At 42.0% G+C, this 19,098-nt stretch overlaps 1 protein-coding gene across 2 annotated transcripts; it reads left to right on the plus strand.

Annotated features, from left to right (window-relative positions):
• Positions 1-301: 301 nt before the first annotated feature.
• Positions 302-10,351, plus strand: LOC311130876 (voltage-dependent calcium channel gamma-5 subunit-like; the record flags this gene model as incomplete). 2 transcript variants are annotated; one of them, XM_084163682.1, is made up of 5 exons in its annotated part: positions 302-524; positions 6,227-6,313; positions 8,669-8,809; positions 9,400-9,545; positions 10,079-10,351. In XM_084163682.1, the coding sequence occupies 5 exons, from the start codon at positions 302-304 to the stop codon at positions 10,349-10,351; spliced, it is 870 nt and encodes a 289-aa protein (XP_084019808.1). The 2 variants fall into 2 exon arrangements, with proteins under 2 accessions (XP_084019808.1, XP_084019809.1); XM_084163683.1 differs by having other exon boundaries at positions 302-497.
• Positions 10,352-19,098: the final 8,747 nt, after the last annotated feature.

Raw genomic sequence — 19,098 nt, forward strand, 5'->3', positions numbered from 1 at the left:
TTAGTGGTCAGGATGGAAAGGAGAGCTAGGAGGATTACTGGGACATTTTCTACACTTCCTCCCAGATAATGCTCATGGCTTAAACGACCTATACGTTTGTCTGGCAATTGACAACTGGGATACAGGCTTGACCATTGGGTCTTAGCCATGGCCTTACAATTGACCATTAGGACATAGACATGGCCTTATCATTGACTACTGTGACACCGACTTTTTCTATTAACTCTCCACTAACTCCATCCTCTGTCTCCCTGCAGCTCCTCTTTCTGCCGGCGGCACCCCCTGCAGTTGTGGATGTGGTATGACCCTGTGTGGCAGGAAGGTGTTGACAGTGCTGAGCAGTGTGTTCGCAGTGTTCGCCCTGGGCCTGCTGGGCATCGCTGTCAGTACAGACTACTGGCTCTATCTGGAGGAGGGCGTCATCCTGCCCCTCAACCAAAGCACTGAGTTACGCATGTCCCTGCACTCGGGCCTCTGGAGGGTCTGCTTCACAGCTGGTAAGTTTCTGGTTAGGCTGGTCACGGGTAGACGTTGCCCCTTAAGTACAGATCTAGGATCAGTTCAGCTTAGACATGTCCCTGCAGTCAGGGCTGTGGAGGGTCTGATTCTTATTTGGTGAGTAGATGTTGCCCCTTAAGCACAAATGTAAGATCAAGGTCAATATATATATATATATATATATAGATATATATAAATATATGCTTTGTCACAAACACCAAATAGGTACAGTGAAATGTGTGGTTTTACGGTCCTCTGTAGCTCAGCTGGTAGAGCACGGCGCTTGTAACGCCAAGGTAGTGGGTTCAATCCCCGGGACCACCCATGCACAAAAAAAATTATGTATGCACGCATGACTGTAAGTCGCTTTGGATAAAAGCGTCTGCTAAATGGCATATTATTATTATTATTATATTATATTACGGGGTCAGCCATACACTCTTCAAAAAAAGGGGTTCCAAAAGGGTTTTTGGCTGTCCCCGTGGAGAACCCTTTTTGGTTCCAGGTAGAATCCTTTTTTGTTCCAGGTAGAACCCTTTTGGAACATACAACCCAAAAGGGTTCTACAGTGGGGGGGGAAAGTATTTAGTCAGCCACCAATTGTGCAAGTTCTCCCACTTAAAAAGATGAGAGAGGCCTGTAATTTTCATCATAAGTATTTGGTCACTTACAAACAAGCAAGATTTCTGTCTCTCACAGACCTGTAACTTCTTCTTTAAGAGGCTCCTCTGTCCTCCACTCGTTACCTGTATTAATGGCACCTGTTTGAACTTGTTATCAGTATAAAAGACACCTGTCCACAACCTCAAACAGTCACACTCCAAACTCCACTATGGCCAAGACCAAAGAGCTGTCAAAGGACACCAGAAACACAATTGTAGACCTGCACCAGGCTGGGAAGACTGAATCTGCAATAGGTAAGCAGCTTGGTTTGAAGAAATCAACTGTGGGAGCAATTATTAGGAAATGGAAGACATACAAGACCACTGATAATCTCCCTCGATCTGGGGCTCCACGCAAGATCTCACCCCGTGGGGTCAAAATGATCACAAGAACGGTGAGCAAAAATCCCAGAACCACACGGGGGGACCTAGTGAATGACCTGCAGAGAGCTGGGACCAAAGTAACAAAGCCTACCATCAGTAACACACTACGCCGCCAGGGACTCAAATCCTGCAGTGCCAGACGTGTCCCCCTGCTTAAGTCAGTACATGTCCAGGCCCGTCTGAAGTTTGCTAGAGTGCATTTGGATGATCCAGAAGAGGATTGGGAGAATGTCATATGGTCAGATGAAACCAAAATAGAACTTTTTGGTAAAAACTCAACTCGTCGTGTTTGGAGGACAAAGAATGCTGAGTTGCATCCAAAGAACACCATACCTACTGTGAAGCATGGGGGGTGGAAACATCATGCTTTTGGGGCTGTTTTTCTGCAAAGGGACCAGGACGACTGATCCGTGTAAAGGAAAGAATGAATGGGGCCATGTATCGTGAGATTTTGAGTGAAAACCTCCTTCCATCAGCAAGGGCATTGAAGATGAAACGTGGCTGGGTCTTTCAGCATGACAATGATCCCAAACACACCGCCCGGGCAACGAAAGAGTGGCTTCGTAAGAAGCATTTCAAGGTCCTGGAGTGGCCTAGCCAGTCTCCAGATCTCAACCCCATAGAAAATCTTTGGAGGGAGTTGAAAGTCCGTGTTGCCCAGCGACAGCCCCAAAACATCACTGCTCTAGAGGAGATCTGCATGGAGGAATGGGCCAAAATACCAGCAACAGTGTGTGAAAAACCTTGTGAAGACTTACAGAAAACGTTTGACCTGTGTCATTGCCAACAAAGGGTATATAACAAAGTATTGAGAAACTTTTGTCATTGACCAAATACTTATTTTCCACCATAATTTGCAAATAAATTCATTAAAAATCCTACAATGTGATTTTCTGGATTTTTTTCTTCTCATTTTGTCTGTCATAGTTGACGTGTCCCTATGATGAAAATTACAGGCCTCTCTCATCTTTTTAAGTGGGAGAACTTGCACAATTGGTGGCTGACTAAATACTTTTCCCCCACTGTACCTGGAGCCAAAAAGGGTTATCTTATTGGGACAGCCGAAGAACCCTTTTGGAACCCTTTGGGTTGTATGTAGAACCCTTTCTACAGAGGGTTCTACATGAAACCAAAAAGGGTTCTACCTGGAACCAAAAAGGGTTATTCTATGGGGACAGCCAAAGAACCCTTTAAGGTTCTAGATCACACCTTTTTTTCTAAGAGTGTAGTAGTACGGCACCCTTGGAGCAAATTAAGGTTAAGTGCCTTGCTCAAGGACACAGTCAGATTTTTTACCTTGTCGGCTCGGGTAGTAGATCCAGCGACCTTTCGGTTACTGGCCCAACACTCTAACCGCTAGGCTACCTGCCGCCCTAGACGTTGACCCTTACCCTTAGACACAGATCTAGGATCAAGGTAGACGCTGCCCCTTAGGCGTCCCCAGATCATCATAACACTGGTCAGTGTCCATTCAGGGACACTGACCAGTGTTTACTTCAGTTTCTGAAGTTTCTATGTCTGATGACTGGTAGCTTCTAGCTGGCCTCGGTGCCAGTCTGTTTCTGTTTTGGTAAGTGATGACAGGAGTTGGCGAGGAGGAGAAACAGACTGGCACTCCAGGCTGATTCACTAGACCGTCACAGGACCCACTCTTGAGTCAAATGTCATGTTCATCCTCTTCTCTCTCCACTCCCTCCCGGCTGTGTCCCAATAATCTGTCCTTGAGCTACCATGTCTACCCATGTTGGGTTATCACCATTACTTGTCCTTTCAACTCACCCTGGCTGCTCTCTCACTCTACGACGCTGACAGAGAAAAAAACATGCACTTCTACATTCTTTTCTTCCTTTGTCACTACCTCACGTGTCCCATTGCTGAACTGTTCCTCAGCGCTGGCCATGCCGCTCGTCATTCCAGCATACAACACGTGTTTTTATCCAGATCCATAAACTTGCCCACTTTCTGAAGAAGCAGTAGTAACCTTACTAGCCAAGCTAACTCAACACCCCTGTTCACTTTCTCCTTCTACTCTGACTGTGAAAAGCCTTGTTTAAAGGGGAACTAACGCTGGCTTTTCTCCACCCCCGCATGGTTACCTTGTGCCCTATCACAGGGATGCTCCTCCCCTTCCGACACCACCCCCTCACCGCACTGAGGCATGCTGGGAGCTTGAAGCAGGAAGTGTAAACTGGAAGTACTAACTTTCACCACTTTTCTCTCTTAGCGACGCCATCTTTCGAAGTGTTTCCGAGCAGTAAACCAGGTATTCACTTCCTCTCTGATGTACAGTACTCTCTCCCCAGGTAGCCTCTGGATACTGAGGCTGACACAATCAAATGTAGCCAGTGCATTAGAATCAAACTAATGACCTAACATGTACTGTATTTAAAATGCATGCACTTTCTAAGTAATATAAATCTGTAATACTTATGAGGACAATAAACAGGATTTGTTTCTATATTGCCATTATACCAGTGAATTCTGGTGGAGGTAGAAATGGGGAGGACGGGCTAATTTCTCCCTTCACCAGCATTATACTTTCCAGAAAGCATCACAAAGGGACGTGATGGTAAAAGCACACTCCTAGTTACTTCCACTCCTAGTTACTTCCACTCCTAGTTACTTCCACTCCTAGTTACTTCCACTCCTAGTTACTTCCACTCCTAGTTACTTTTTGCCCTCATTGTCCATCCTGACCTCCACATGTCCTCAAGCAACACAATGTCAACATGACATGGTTCTGTGGTGATTAAATAGCAGATGTTTTGCTTTGGTCCAAAAGACCAACTTCCATTGAAGGACTAATGAACCAGTATTTGTGTTTTAGCTGCAATTTAATGGCCTTGTTGCTAAACTGACCCAGCTAGCTGTCTGTTTGACCCAGAAACTCTAGGCTATCTGTGTTGGGTTAGTTAGTGACAGACACACTGGGCCTATCTAACTGAGTACTGTTACGATACATCATTACACCATGGAGAGTGAATGGGCTGTGTTAGGCCCAGTATTGATGCTGCAGAGCGTCCATTGAGTGGTAGTGTTAAATGCAGCTGTTGGTCCCAGTCTCTGTTTGATTTGTACTTGTATTGACTCTGGTCAATCCACTGATGTATAAAAGCTGGCTTCTCTCATGTCCATGAGACTGAAGAAGGTGCTCTAACTAGAGTGCTATAGTGGTTAGAAATGGCAAACAGGTCACTGGTTGATAGGCATGCACATAAGGCCAGTTTCCTGGACTGGAAGACACCTTTAGAGGAGATTTTCGAGGAGGTTTTCCATTGAACATGCTTTTCAGTCCAGGAGTATGCCTCATATGAGTTTAGTAAAGCACCTCATAGCGAGTAAGAAAAATGAAGGTGATTTGTTATATTGAGTTAGAACAAACTGAAATAAGCAACCGATCGACTTTGGACCATAGACATTAAAACCAGTAGATAGTGCTAGCGCTGACATCATCCACGTATTCCTTTGGAAAACTCCAGATGGCGCATGAAGCCGGAAGTATTTGAATTTGAAACGCGCCATATTGCTGAATGCAAGCCTGCTCGTAGCCTGCCGGCCCGTGATTGGTCTGTGTCAGTACATGGTCCTGTGTGACGACAAATGTAGTAGTCAGAATGGATCACTATTTAATAAAATATCTTGATTTGTAGCGAACTTTAAAATAATTGAACTTGATCATAATAAACTAATTTTAGAGCCCAAAACGTCCCCCAAAAGAGGATTAATTACTGCTAAGACGGGTAGAGAGAGAGAGAGAGAGAGAGAGAGAGAGAGAGAGAGAGAGAGAGAGAGAGAGAGAGAGAGAGAGAGAGAGAGAGAGAGAGAGATAGAGAGAGAGAGAGAGAGAGAGAGAGAGAGAGAGAGAGAGAGAGAGAGAGAGAGAGAGAGAGAGAGAGAGAGATTCAACCGCACGCATACATGCACACACACACAATCACCTGTGGGTAGGGTGAAATTGAAATAAACACACCCTTTTGCCACAGGACAGGGTGATAAAATGTAATGGCTGGGTTCTTTTTATGTTGGAACAAACAAACATTGAAGAACTTGGTGTATGTTTGTACAATTTAGTGTCTTACAAAGTAAAAGTAACAGCCTTTCTTTGGTCGCTTGCATCTTCCTCTTTCCTGATCTAACAACCCTAGTCTCCCGAGTGGCGCAGTGGTCTAAGGCACTGCATCGCAGTGCTAGCTGTGCCACTAGAGATCCTGGTTCGAATCCAGGCTCTGCCGGGAGACCCATGGGGCGGCGCACAATTGGCCCAGCGTCATCCAGGGTAGGGGAGGGAATGGCCGGCAGGGATGTAGCTCAGTTGGTAGAGCATGGCGTTTGCAACGCCAGGGTTGTGGGTTTGATTCCCACAGGGGGCCAGTATGAAAAATTAAAAAATAATGTATGCACTCACTAACTGTAAGTCGCTCTGGATAAGAGCGTCTGCTAAATGACTAAAATGTAAATGTCTGTTTAAACCCTTTAAAACAACACAACTCTATGCAACAGTTCTCTACTATGTATATTCCCTATTCATCCATGTTCATGCCATTTCATTCCTGCACAATTCCATTGATTAACTCTACTTACCCCCTTTTCTAGCGATGAGCTTTGTATTCACATGTTAAAGGTGTAATAAAGGGTTAATAAATGGTTAAAAAATTGTCAATATATGCCATCTTTTGTTGTAGGAGATGAGAAGGGCCGCTGTTTCACCATTGAGTATGTGATGCCCACCAACGTGCAGCTGACGTCTGAGTCTACAGTTAGTGTGCTGAGTAAGTGAAGAAGACTTGTCATACGCTCATCTCAGTCTCATTTTCCTCTGTTCTGGGGACATGCATCAAGTGTCTCAGAGTAGGAGTGCTGATTTAGGATCAGTTTGACCTTTTTAGATTACAATGTATAAGATAACATGGACAGGCGGATCTGATCTTAGATCAGCATTCCAAGCTGAGATGCTTTATGAATACGGGCTCTGGTCCCTAGCACAAACACACCCGTTCTGTTGTGGTAGGGCACATAGGTAGGGCCAAGAGTTTTTCCAGACTGTATGACCTGGCAAGTCATTAACTATCCCATAACCAGAGCCCAGAGTTTTTCCTGATCAGATCACATGGTCTGGAAAAACTCCTGGCCTAACTCGTAGGCTGCCAGACATACTGCTGTCTCTTTAGGCCTCAAGATATTTCTGTTCTCAAAATCTAAAAATAACTTTGACATGAATTGAGTGATAGATGAGGGGTATGCTTAAGGAGAGGAAGAACATGCTTCAACGTCAGTCCCCCAGGGTCCATTCTGATTATGTCAAACAAAATGCCTGAGTTTCAATAGTATGTCCTTCCTTTGACTATATTACTCACAATTATCATAATGAGTAATAGTAAATTATATGGACAATGATGCGATACACATACGTATGTCAGACACATATGTCATTCCCCCAGAGAGACCGAAGGTACTCATGAAATACATGATGTATGCTTTGAAGCATGGCGTTTGCCAGGGGTAGCTAGGCAACTAGATTCAGCCGCGGGACGATTTTTGTCGGAGCGGATGGTTAATTATAATATTATAAAATGCAAATTGACCACAACTAAGCCCAAAAAGAGATTGTATTTGAAAATAACAATGTCATACCTTCATTACATTGAGACACGATCACACATTTCTGTCTTCTTTTTTTTGTGGGAATACTTGGGAACAGATTTAGTAAATTAAACTCATTTTTAGCTGAATTCCTGATGATTTCTAGTCTCTTTTGACCAAAAACCAAAACGTTTCTGTTACTAAAAACTTTGGGGGGGCAAAATAAATGAAACGAGGGCCGATGTTGGCCAGTGGGCCGCCTGTTGCCAACCCCTGCCGTATTATCAATGTGTAAGAGAAAATATCCTTTAAATCCATACGGCACAGGCTTGGGATGGACTGAATGGACGAAAGGTAGAGTAGTGTTACAGTGGTCCCAACTGACACACATCCACAGAATCCACACATCTCCCCCCATATAGATGTATGTTTGGGCTATTCCTGACTTGCCCCTGAGGCATGGCTCATTCTACTCTAACAAGGGATACGGGGGGAGTTATAAAAAATGCAAGGGCGCAATTTATTTTGCGAGAGATGCCCCTCAGGCCAAATGCAGATGGATACACACTGTGGGCCAGCTGTCTAAAATGCAGTTGGAGTATATCTAAAATACAGCGAGAGAGAGAGAGCGATTCCTATAAGGCCTAAAGTGAAGAAGATGGGAGAGTGAAGATTTACAAAACTCTGAAAGCAGTAACAAGACCTGTGGAGGAGTCTCTCTCACAATTTCAATTATTTGCAAAACCCATAGACCAGATCAATATACTACCAGACTCACTTCAGAAATATTTTGCTGATTGGCCCTATTCTCATTCAATTGTATCTGTAGATGTAATGTCCCACGTTAGACGATCACGTTTTCCCCATATTTAAAGATTTGATTGATCCAATGGGAGCTCCTGCACTATCCAGTAATTGAATCCATTTAATCGCTGGAAAGCATATAGGACACTCAGGCTGTAGCATAGACCTACCTCTTTGGCCAGACAATGCAATTTGACCTATGGTCTGCTCCTGCTTCATAGCATAGTTATGTTGCTATGGTTAATGGAGAATCTAGGGAGAAACCATTCTCACAGTAGGGGTCCCAGCTTCAGCTCCTTAAGTATAGATGCCTGTGGAGACATCCCAGGCAGTGGAACCACCCCCTGGTGTGTGCAAATGGAATGAGACCAGGCACTGGGGTAGCTATATTGCTCCTTGTTTTTCAGAGACATCAAGAGAGAAAAGTAATCAACTGTGGGAAGTTGGAAAAATTTACAAAACCAATTTAACCAGGAAACATATCTAGTGTTTGCTGTATGCCCCTCACTGCTTTATGGTTATTTTACTGAGTCAATCAAATAATGTTGTGCTTTATCTTAGTGGTTAGAAGACAAATTTAATTGACTCGTATATTCAAACTCTTCATAGAACACAAAGACTCATCACAATAGATGAATTGACACGAATGACTGAATAAATGAATGAACGAACTAACGAACAAACGAATAAACTAAGTGTATCATCCTTTCTGTATCTCTTCCTTTCTGTATCTCTTCCAGAGATGATCCGTTCAGCCACTCCCTTTCCCCTGGTTAGTCTCTTCTTCTTGCTCATCGGTTTTGTCCTGAGTAACATCGGACACATCCGGCCCCATCACACCATCCTGGCCTTCATTTCCGGAATCTTCTTCATCCTCTCAGGTAAATTACCTCATATCACTTCAGTGAATGCATTTAGTTGAAACAAGAAATCCTTCACATTATTTACTGAGTCTAAGTGCCAGTTTCCTGGACACAGATTAAACCTAGTCCTGGACTAATAAACTATTTCAATGGAGAATCTCCATGGACAATGTGTGTTAGTCCAGGACTAGGTTTAATCTGTGTCAAGGAAACTGGTTCAATATGGTTTAATTTTAAATCCCCAGGACACATTCTTTGTTGTATCATCTAGTAGGGAATCGCATGCACAATTATTATTGGCAATAACATAGAATGCAGCTTGTGTTGCGTAGCAACAGGAAATTGGGGTCCTGTATCAGTGATCATGACTGCTGGCACACCATGACAGCTATACTATTTATTTATATTTCTAATGTAATGTTGCATATCATAAACATACTGGACAAGTATGTACATGTATCGCCATAGAATTAGAACATCCTGCTTATCCATCAGAAATACAGAAGAATCTGTATTCTTCCTATCAGTCTGTCTCTCTTTCTCTTAAACACACTCTCGTTCTCTCGCTCTCTCTCTCTCTCTCTCCATCCCTCCTCTCTCTCTGCTAGGTCTGTCTCTGGTGGTGGGCCTGGTGTTGTACATCTCCAGTATTAATGATGAGATGTTGAACAGGACCAAGACAAATGAGGCCTACTTCATCTACCAGTACGGCTGGTCCTTCGCCTTCGCTGCCATCTCCTTCCTGCTCACTGAGGTAACTTCCTCCTTGCTTCTTCATTACATTGGAGGCCCAATCCCAAATCCACCCGCATAGCCTAACCTACCCCTAGAGCCTATGCATTTTGCTTACACCTGTCAATGTAGAGTACATAGGGCAGCGTTTCCCAAACTCGGTCCTGGGGACCCCAAGGGGTGCACGTTTTGGTTTTTGCACTAGTACTACACAGCTGATTCAAATCATCAAAGCTTGATGATTAGTTGATTATTTGAATCACCTGTATAGAGCTAGGAAAGAAAATAAAAAACGTGGGGTCCCGAGGACAGAGTTTGGGAAACTCTGACATAAGGAATAGGGGTTGATGTAGATCAAATCTTTTACGCAATGATACCCACATTCTTAAGTCTGTTGATACAGATCAGTGGAAATCTAGGTTGATTGGGCAATTAACTGCTCCTCATTAGGCATTCATAGAAAGGCACAGGGCACAACCTTGCAGTTGTGATATAATTTGTTGAAGAGGATACTGTATGTTATCCTGCTCCCTTACATCTGTCATGTATCTCCAGACCGCCGGTGTCATGTCCGTCTACCTGTTCATGAAGCGCTACACGGCCGAGGAGATGTACAGACCCCACCCGGGCTTATACGAGCCGCGCCACAGCAACTGCTCTGACCACTCTGGTCAGTTCCTGCACCCGGACACCTGGGCCCAGCGCGGTCGCAGCCCCTCCAGCATCTCCAGCGAAGCCTCGCTCCAGATGAACCACTCCCTCCATTCCAACTACCCAGCGCCCCTCAAGTGTCCCGAGAACAACCACATGTCCTCCTCCCCATGCTGAGGCCAACGTGAAGCCCTGGAGCCTGGGCAGCGGGTTGCACACACATCCCCAGGAAGGGAGAGTCTGGCTGGGTTGCTGAGTTGGTAGACTAGGTTGGTCGGTCTGGAGGAGGGCGATTGGGCGGCTGATGGGGAGGCGCCTAGGTTGCGTTTTGTGAGAGAGGGGTGGCGTATCTTTTTCCACGTGTGTGACGGCCTCTTTTGAAGTCCTCTTGTAGTGCAGTTTTGACACATTTGGGAGATGGCGACCCCCATAAACCGACCTTCCTTCTCTGGTTTTACTCAATGTACATTAGAAGTAGTGATTCTCAATCAGACCTAGTTCACCTTCGCCATGCAGTACGTTCTCCATCTTGGTCAATAGAGAAACCGATATCTCCCAGGTAACCCTCATAGGACTTCTGTCAACTGTATAACTTGTAAGATAATATGATACTATAAGTGGGGAGATTGAAAGTGAAATGTTCTCTCTTTATTATTTTATCTTGATTCTATTTATTATGACTATGTGGTTCAATCATACTGCCAGAGAGCAGAATGTTTATTACAAGTATTTTATCAATTTGATTATTTTTTCACGCTCAGCACTGTTGTACTGTTAATGAAGACACAGAGATAAAGTTGGTATATATTTGAATGGAAAGAAACCAGGAAGCTACTACTACACCCATGGAGTCCAAATTGAGTCCCTGCAGAATGACAGTATGTACATAATGCAGTGAAAAGGAGGGAATAAAGGGATGATGAAGCTAAAGGAGAAAGAAAAGAACGGATAGTGTATAGCCTCAAAACATGGTTTGATAGTCATTGAGACCATCAGATATGGAGAGCCAGTTTGAATGTAATGTTGCTGATGAAGAATGCAAAGTCGATATAAGCGAATCATGATTTTGCTGTTAATAGTGCACCAGGAACATATACCTGTACAAGAATACTGCTCTTTGGCAATGGGGTAAATCACTGGAAACGTAACATGTATATTTAAAACAAGTTTTCTATCAGATTGCATATGCATACAAAGTATACAGTGACATAGTCAGATGCAAGCTGTTTGGCCTTGGTGTCTTGTGTGTATCCCAAATGGTACCCTATTCCCTATATAGCAAACTACTTTTGGCCAGGGCCCTGGCCAAAAGTAGTTTGCTATATAGGGAATAGGTTGCCATTGGGAATTTGATATTGATAAAGGAAATACCCTGTATGGAGGAATATAAAAAAATATTACGCTGTAAAATGTAGTAACTTGAAAATACATTGTCTCATATACATTATATATTTAAGCTACAGCATTTATGCCATAGTTACACCTCATTAATAGTTCCATCTCTGTACATTTAAAGTAAATTATCAATTTATAGAACGCAATTATTGTCGATGTTCAATGTTGCGACTGATGTTAGTAATTGTTATTAACATTTTTTCTTGTTCGGTAGTCTCATTGACAGCCTAGAAGTTTCTATCCACAGTGCGCAACATGATAAATATAAGATTAGCTATAGCTAAGATTGCAAGTGGAGAAGAGTGTGGCAAAAACTAAAAACATCTGATAGTGTTATGGTTGTTCAACAGGCAACATTTCTACATTGGATCTCCATGAAATACATGTTTCCACTTCATTGCTTTGTTCAGTTTGAAGGATAAGTTATATATTTTGAGAAAAAATCTAAACGTTAAAACTGCCAAACAAATATGAAATATTTTGTACATTCTATTTGTGTTAACACTGTATTTAATCATAAACATGTACATAGACTGAAATAACTTTTATATAGACTACTATATGTGTAAGTTATAATCATCTGGATGTTCTACTCATTAGTAGCCATGGTAGTCCCGTGTAGCTCAGTTGGTAGAGCATGGCGCTTGCAATGCCAGGGTTGTGGGTTCGATTCCCATGGGGGACTAGTATGAAAAAAGTATGTAAGTCGCTCTGGATAAGGGCGTCTGCTAAATGACGTAAAATGTAAATGTAAGCCATAGAACCATTCATCTACACAGTATATCTATTATGCATGTGATTATAGCTGCTTTGCCTCGTGCATCGCATATTGAGAATGTGAGCTTTTGAATTTGTTGTAATACACATCATGTTTTAGAAAAGATTCAAGTCAGAGAAGTCAATGGAGATGTCGAAATATTTTTTTTACAAAGAGTAATTTTCATGATGTTCGATGTGCAATCTACTGTATTATATCTCTGTTGAAAATAAATAAAAACTGCTGTATTTGATGAAGTACCTCAAGGCTGAACTTCTTGTCTCTTAAAATATATGAATGTATCCACTTCATACTACACTACACTACACTACAAGACTGATTATCTCAAATCAAATTTTATTTGTCACATGCTTGGTAAACAACAGCTGTAGACTAACAGTGAAATGCTTACTTACGGGCCCTTCCCAACAATGCAGAGAGAAACAAATAGAAATAATAGAGGAATAAATACACAAAAAGTAATGATATGTGTAATGATTATCTGTTGATTTTGTGTGATGTGCTACACATCGGCTCCCGCTAGTATAGTGGTTCCCAACCAGGGGTACTAGGACCCCTGGGGGGGCACTTGAAAAGATTTGTGAGACCATAGGCCTACTGGTAAAATGCACGAGGGAGTACTTCAGGGGTACTCCGGGCAGAGCAAACTTCAGTTGGTGCTACAGTAACCAAAAAAGGTAGGGAACCACTGGTCTAGTAATACAGTATATTTTGTACACTGCATGGCCAATGTTCTTTACTAGTATAGTAATTGATGAAGAATTCCCTTCAGACTATTGAGATATATCCCGATTAAGAGTATTGAGATGCACCATTTTTAAGAATATTAAGATGCAGCCCTCATTAAGAGGGTTGAGATACACCCCTCGTTACGAGTTTTGAGATGTACCCTTTTTAAAGAGTATTGAGATGCACCCCTTTTAACACATATGGAGCTGATTCAGACCCAAGTGATGCATACTTTAATGGAACTTAATTTCCTTTTCATGCACATTTCTCTCTATGCGTATTCTGACCTTGAACTTAGGCATGAACTAAATCAATGGTGTACATTCAACTCTGAGAGTGTAAAATGTACACTATTTTCAGTGAACATATGAGTCCCACTGTACTGGTGTTAAAAAAACACTTTTGGAGAGTTAAAAATGTAACTCTGTTGCAGTGGTCCCCATTTTACCCTTAAAGTGTTCAAAGGAACTTATCTTTGTGTAGCATAAGATTAATCGATCAATGTACATGCAAAAACACAGATGTTTAAAACAATCCCCAAAAAATAAATAAACCTGCAGTCGGGCATGCTGGGAAATATGATAATAACGGGTGTGGTTTTGATGGGACTGTTTTACTCGCCACAGTGTAAAACAATAACTCTGGTTATTAACACCAACACTGGGAGTTATTTTACACCACTTAGTGTTAATTTAGATAGATGTAACATAGTCAATGTAAATCCGAGACACTCCAATTAGTATGATATGTTACGTTTCGTATAGTATGTATTCATTTGTGATATGTTACGAATTCCAATTTGCTGGAATTTGTTAGAATAGCGTTAGCTAGGTGGCTAACGCAAATGTTAGCTAGGTTAGGAGTTAAGGTTAGGGTTAGGAAATAGGTTAAAGGGTTAAGGTTAGGGGAAGGGTTAGCTAATATGCTAAGTAGTTGCAAAGTAGCTAAAAAGTAGTAAGTAGTTGCAAAGTTAATAATAAGCTGAAATGCTAAAGTTGTCCATGATGAGATTCAAACACGGTTGCTAGACGTTTGAATTATACGCCCACCAATCCACCCTGACCAACCACCCTACTTTCGTTTTTGCCTTAGTAACCTTCTTTCTTATGTAACCATACCAAACGTAACATATCACACTAATTTGAGTGTCCCGGATTTACTATGTTACGTCTAGTCATTGAGACCAGGCTGAGAAATCCCATGCACTTGTTTACAAGTTAGAACACAGGAATGTGAGATGTATTTTACACCTCAATTAGGATGATAGAAATCCTCATTATTTAGTTCAATTATTTTTAAATTTGATTGCAATTATTTCTATATAGCCTTAACTTTCTCATTCTGAACTTCTAACGCTAGTGGGGGGAATTATGATGATGGAATTTGTGTTTTTCAAATAAATGATGATTGACAAATAATTTTGAAGGTACACGTGGCGCTAATGTCATTTAACTATAAAGCTCCACTCCATATTTAATTCTTAATGCCTACTGCTTGCAAAATATATATCTTTCAATTATAATAAAAAAACAATTGCAGTACAAGGATTATCCTGACTTTCAAGAATGCCTGAATTGCTTCTACTTACTTTTCTGGTTGGCTGACAAGTTTCACCATTCAATTATTTCAGTTGTAGTATTGCATGGAATGATGAATGGTTCAAATGAAAAGGGATTATGCCTACATCTTGTTTTATCCAAGAAAGAAAGAAATGAATGAATAAATAAACAATAACACATTAATTAAGGTCTGGATTCATTCCAAATCGACAAAGTATTGCGGAAGATCCGCTTTAAAATGTAACTGTGAATTCCGAATGAGCCGACATATGCAGCGTTTACCTGAATACCGTGAATGCAGTGTCCGTGACCGCGGTAACATTGTCATTAATTGTCAATCGCGCTATAAAGCGGATCTTCAGCGCAATGGATTGGATGGAGCCCTAAAACACTGTCCTTGTAACGAAGGGCTCACTTCTTCACAGGATGGATTGCACTAGCATTTATCCTATTGAAATGCTATATATTTTTTTGAGATGCCAGGTTTATTAGGAGTATTGAGATGCATCCCTTATTATGAATATTGAGATGCACCCCTCATTGAGAGTATTGAGATGCACCCTTTTTAAAGATGATTGCAGTGTTACCACCCCTCTGTCATCAACTCAGTGTATGTCCCAAATGGCACCCTATTCCCTACATAGTGCACTACTTTTGACCAGGGCTGGTCAAAAGTAGTGCACTATATAGGGAATAAAGTGCCTTTTGGGATTCAAGCCTGTGTGGATAAACAGAGCGAACATCATCCACCTTTTCAAGATCCAAATGATGACTTCAGTACAGACATGCAGAAGATGGGGAGCTGTGGCACTGTGCCTCTGTACTACACTGCCATCTAGTGTTAGTTATAGAAAGATACAAGTTAGAGCTGCATCTATAGTAGCACCATTCAGTCTCACTGAAAAAACATTATTTCATCTACTTTGTGATCATTCTATACTTACCATGTTAAACAAAAAAAACGGTCTCAACAAAGACATTCAAATATTTGTCCAAAACATATCAACTGGAGGAAAAAACTATCTTGGGTGAAATATCAACCATTCGACTGAGTGATCATTATTACAATGAGATATTTTTACACAGAAAAGTTATATATCTCTCAGCTGGGTCCCAGTCTTCATCTGTGACGCCTCAGTCCTCGCCTCTGGATGACAGGAGAACTTAACAGAAGGTCAGAGGATACTCACACTAAACTCGAACTCTGTTGAAACATGTTTAGCATGTACCTGACGTGCATGTACACGCATACATTTATTAAAACACAGTAATCATCAATGTGAGGGCGACGTCAGGACCCTATACACACCCGTCAGCTTCATCGTGGGGACATCGTGGCCCTCTGTCAGCGCAACTGTGGCCACCAATCTGGAATAGATGGTGATCAGCTTTCTGTTTACTTCCTCAACATCACCAGAAGGCACAGGTGAGCTAACAGGTCTCAGAACAGTCTGCCAAGGTGAGCTAACAGGTCTCAGAACAGTCTGCCAAGGGAGCTAACAGGTCTCAGAACAGTCTGCCAAGGGAATGAGAAGGCGAGGGGGTGAGAAGGTGAGGGGGATCAGGGAAGATAGGGAGAGAAAGGGATGGCGAAAGGAGAGGGGGGATGCATTATTCGACTCTACTCAAGCCAGCTGTTGATCAGGAATGCTGAGATAGACCTCAGACTAGGACTATTATGATTACTATGGCCCTGGATGCCCTCTTCCTCAATAGCCTTACATAACCCCACTGTATATCACTGTAGGTGAAGGCCCTGAGACAATATGTTACAGGCTAACTAAAGCTACAGACTTGAATGTAAGAACTTCCAGCAACGGGATAATATTTCTAGGTGGGCCCAATATGAAAGAGGGTAAGGTTGATTAACCATCAAGAACCAACATATTTTACATACAGTGGGGAGAACAAGTATTTGATACACTGCCGATTTTGCAGGTTTTCCTACTTACAAAGCATGTAGAGGTCTGTAATTGTTATCATAGGTACACTTCAACTGTGAGAGACGGAATCTAAAACAAAAATCCAGAAAATCACATTGTATGATTTTTAAGTAATTAATTTGCATTTTATTGCATGACATAAGGATTTGATCACCTACCAACCAGTAAGAATTTCGGCTCTCACAGACCTGTTAGTTTTTCTTTAAGAAGCCCTCCTGTTCTCCACTCATTACCTGTATTAACTGCACCTGTTTGAACTCATTACCTGTATAAAAGACACCTGTCCACACACTCAATCAAACAGACTCCAACCTCTCCACAATGGCCAAGACCAGAGAGCTGTGTAAGGACATCAGGGATAAAATTGTAGACCTGCACAAGGCTGGGATGGGCTACAGGACAATAGGCAAGCAGCTTAGTGAGAAGGCAACAACTGTTGGCGCAATTATTAGAAAATTGAAGAAGTTCAAGATGACGGTCAATCACCCTTGGTCTGGGGCTCCATGCAAGATCTCATCTCGTGGGGCATCAATGATCATGAGGAAGGTGAGGGATCAGCCCAGAACTACACGGCAGGACCTGGTCAATGACCTGAAGAGAGCAGGGACCACAGTCTCAAAGAAAACCATTAGTAACACAATACGCCGTCATGGATTAAAATCCTGCAGCGCACGCAAGGTCCCCCTGCTCAAGCCAGCGCATGTCCAGGCCCGTCTGAAGTTTGCCAATTACCATCTGGATGATCCAGAGGAGGAATGGGAGAAGGTCATGTGGTCTAAACTCCACTCGCCGTGTTTGGAGGAAGAAGAAGGATGAGTACAACCCCAAGAACACCATCCCAACCGTGAAACATGGAGGTGGAAACATCATTCTTTGGGGATGCTTTTCTGCAAAGGGGACAGGACGACTGCACCGTATTGAGGGGAGGATGGATGGGGCCATGTATCGCGAGATCTTGGCCAACAACCTCCTTCCCTCAGTAAGAGCATTGAAGATGGGTCGTGGCTGGGTCTTCCAGCATGACAACGACCCGAAACACACAGCCAGGGCAACTAAGGAGTGGCTCCGTAAGAAGCATCTCAAGGTCCTGGAGTGGCCTAGCCAGTCTCCAGACCTGAACCCAATAGAAAATCTTTGGAGGGAGCTGAAAGTCTGTATTGCCCAGCGACAGCCCCGAAACCTGAAGGATCTGGAGAAGGTCTGTATGGAGGAGTGGGCCAAAATCCCTGCTGCATTGTGTGCAAACCTGGTCAAGACCTACAGGAAACGTATGATCTCTGTAATAGCAAACAAAGGTTTCTGTACCAAATATTAAGTTCTGCTTTTCTGATGTATCAAATACTTATGTCATGCAATAAAATGCAAATTAATTACTTAAAAATCATACAATGTAATTTTCTGGATTTTTGTTTTAGATTCCGTCTCTCACAGTTGAAGTGTACCTATGATAAAAATTACAGACCTCTACATGCTTTGTAAGTAGGAAAACCTGCAAAATCGGCAGTGTATTAAATACTTTTTCTCGCCACTGTACATCTATTACCAACTGGAGTAATTTTGACCCCAAGAAGAAACTATTGGAAAAATCAACAATCATTGCAAAGCATGACCAATTTTTTAGCAAAATTAAAATGAATTAGCATATTCTGTGAAATGAAAATACAAATCTTTCCTTTATGTAATGTGAATCTTTTTCTAAAGTACACTCTACATTAGTACTATACTGAATACAAATATAAACGCAACATGTAAAGTGTTAGTCCCATGTTTCATCAGCTAAAATAAAAGATCCCAGAAATGTTCCATACGCAAAAATACATATTTCTCTAAAATTTGGTGCACACATTTGTTTACATCCCTGTTAGTGAGCAATTTGAAGTAAAAATGAATCTGTCATAATTATATGGTCAAAAAGACTGCCATTAAGAGGGCAGTACACCAACATTTGAAATACTTAATTTTACTGGCAAAAAGTGATTCAATTCACTTAAAAAAAGTGATCCTGAGAGACATTGACCAAAAATATGCCTTCATTTTCTTTATTTCCTTAATAATAGTAGAGAGAATGATTTATTTCAGCTTTTATTTCTTTCGTTACATTCCCAGTGGGTTAGAAGTTTACATACACTCAATTAGTATTTGGTAACATTGCCTTTAAATTGTTTAACTTGGGTCAAACGTTTTGGGTAGCCTTCCACAAGCTTCCCACAATAAATTGGGTGAATTTTGGCCCATTCCTCCTGACAGAGCTGGTGTAACTGAGTCAGGTTTGTAGGCCTCCTTGCTCGCACATGCTTTTTCAGTTCTGCCCACACATTTTCTATAGGATTGAGGTGAGGTCAGGGCTTTCTGATGGCCACTCCAATACCTTGACTTTGTTGTCCTTAAGCCATTTTGCCACAACTTTGGAAGTATGCTTGGGGTCATTGTCCATTTGGAAGACCCATTTGCGACCAAGCTTTAACTTCCTGACTGATGTCTTGAGATGTTGCTTCAATATATCCACATAATTTTCCTTCC

Source organism: Coregonus lavaretus (assembly GCF_964263955.1).
Source record: "Coregonus lavaretus genome assembly, chromosome: 6".
In the NCBI taxonomy this organism is placed as follows: Eukaryota; Metazoa; Chordata; class Actinopteri; order Salmoniformes; family Salmonidae; genus Coregonus; species Coregonus lavaretus.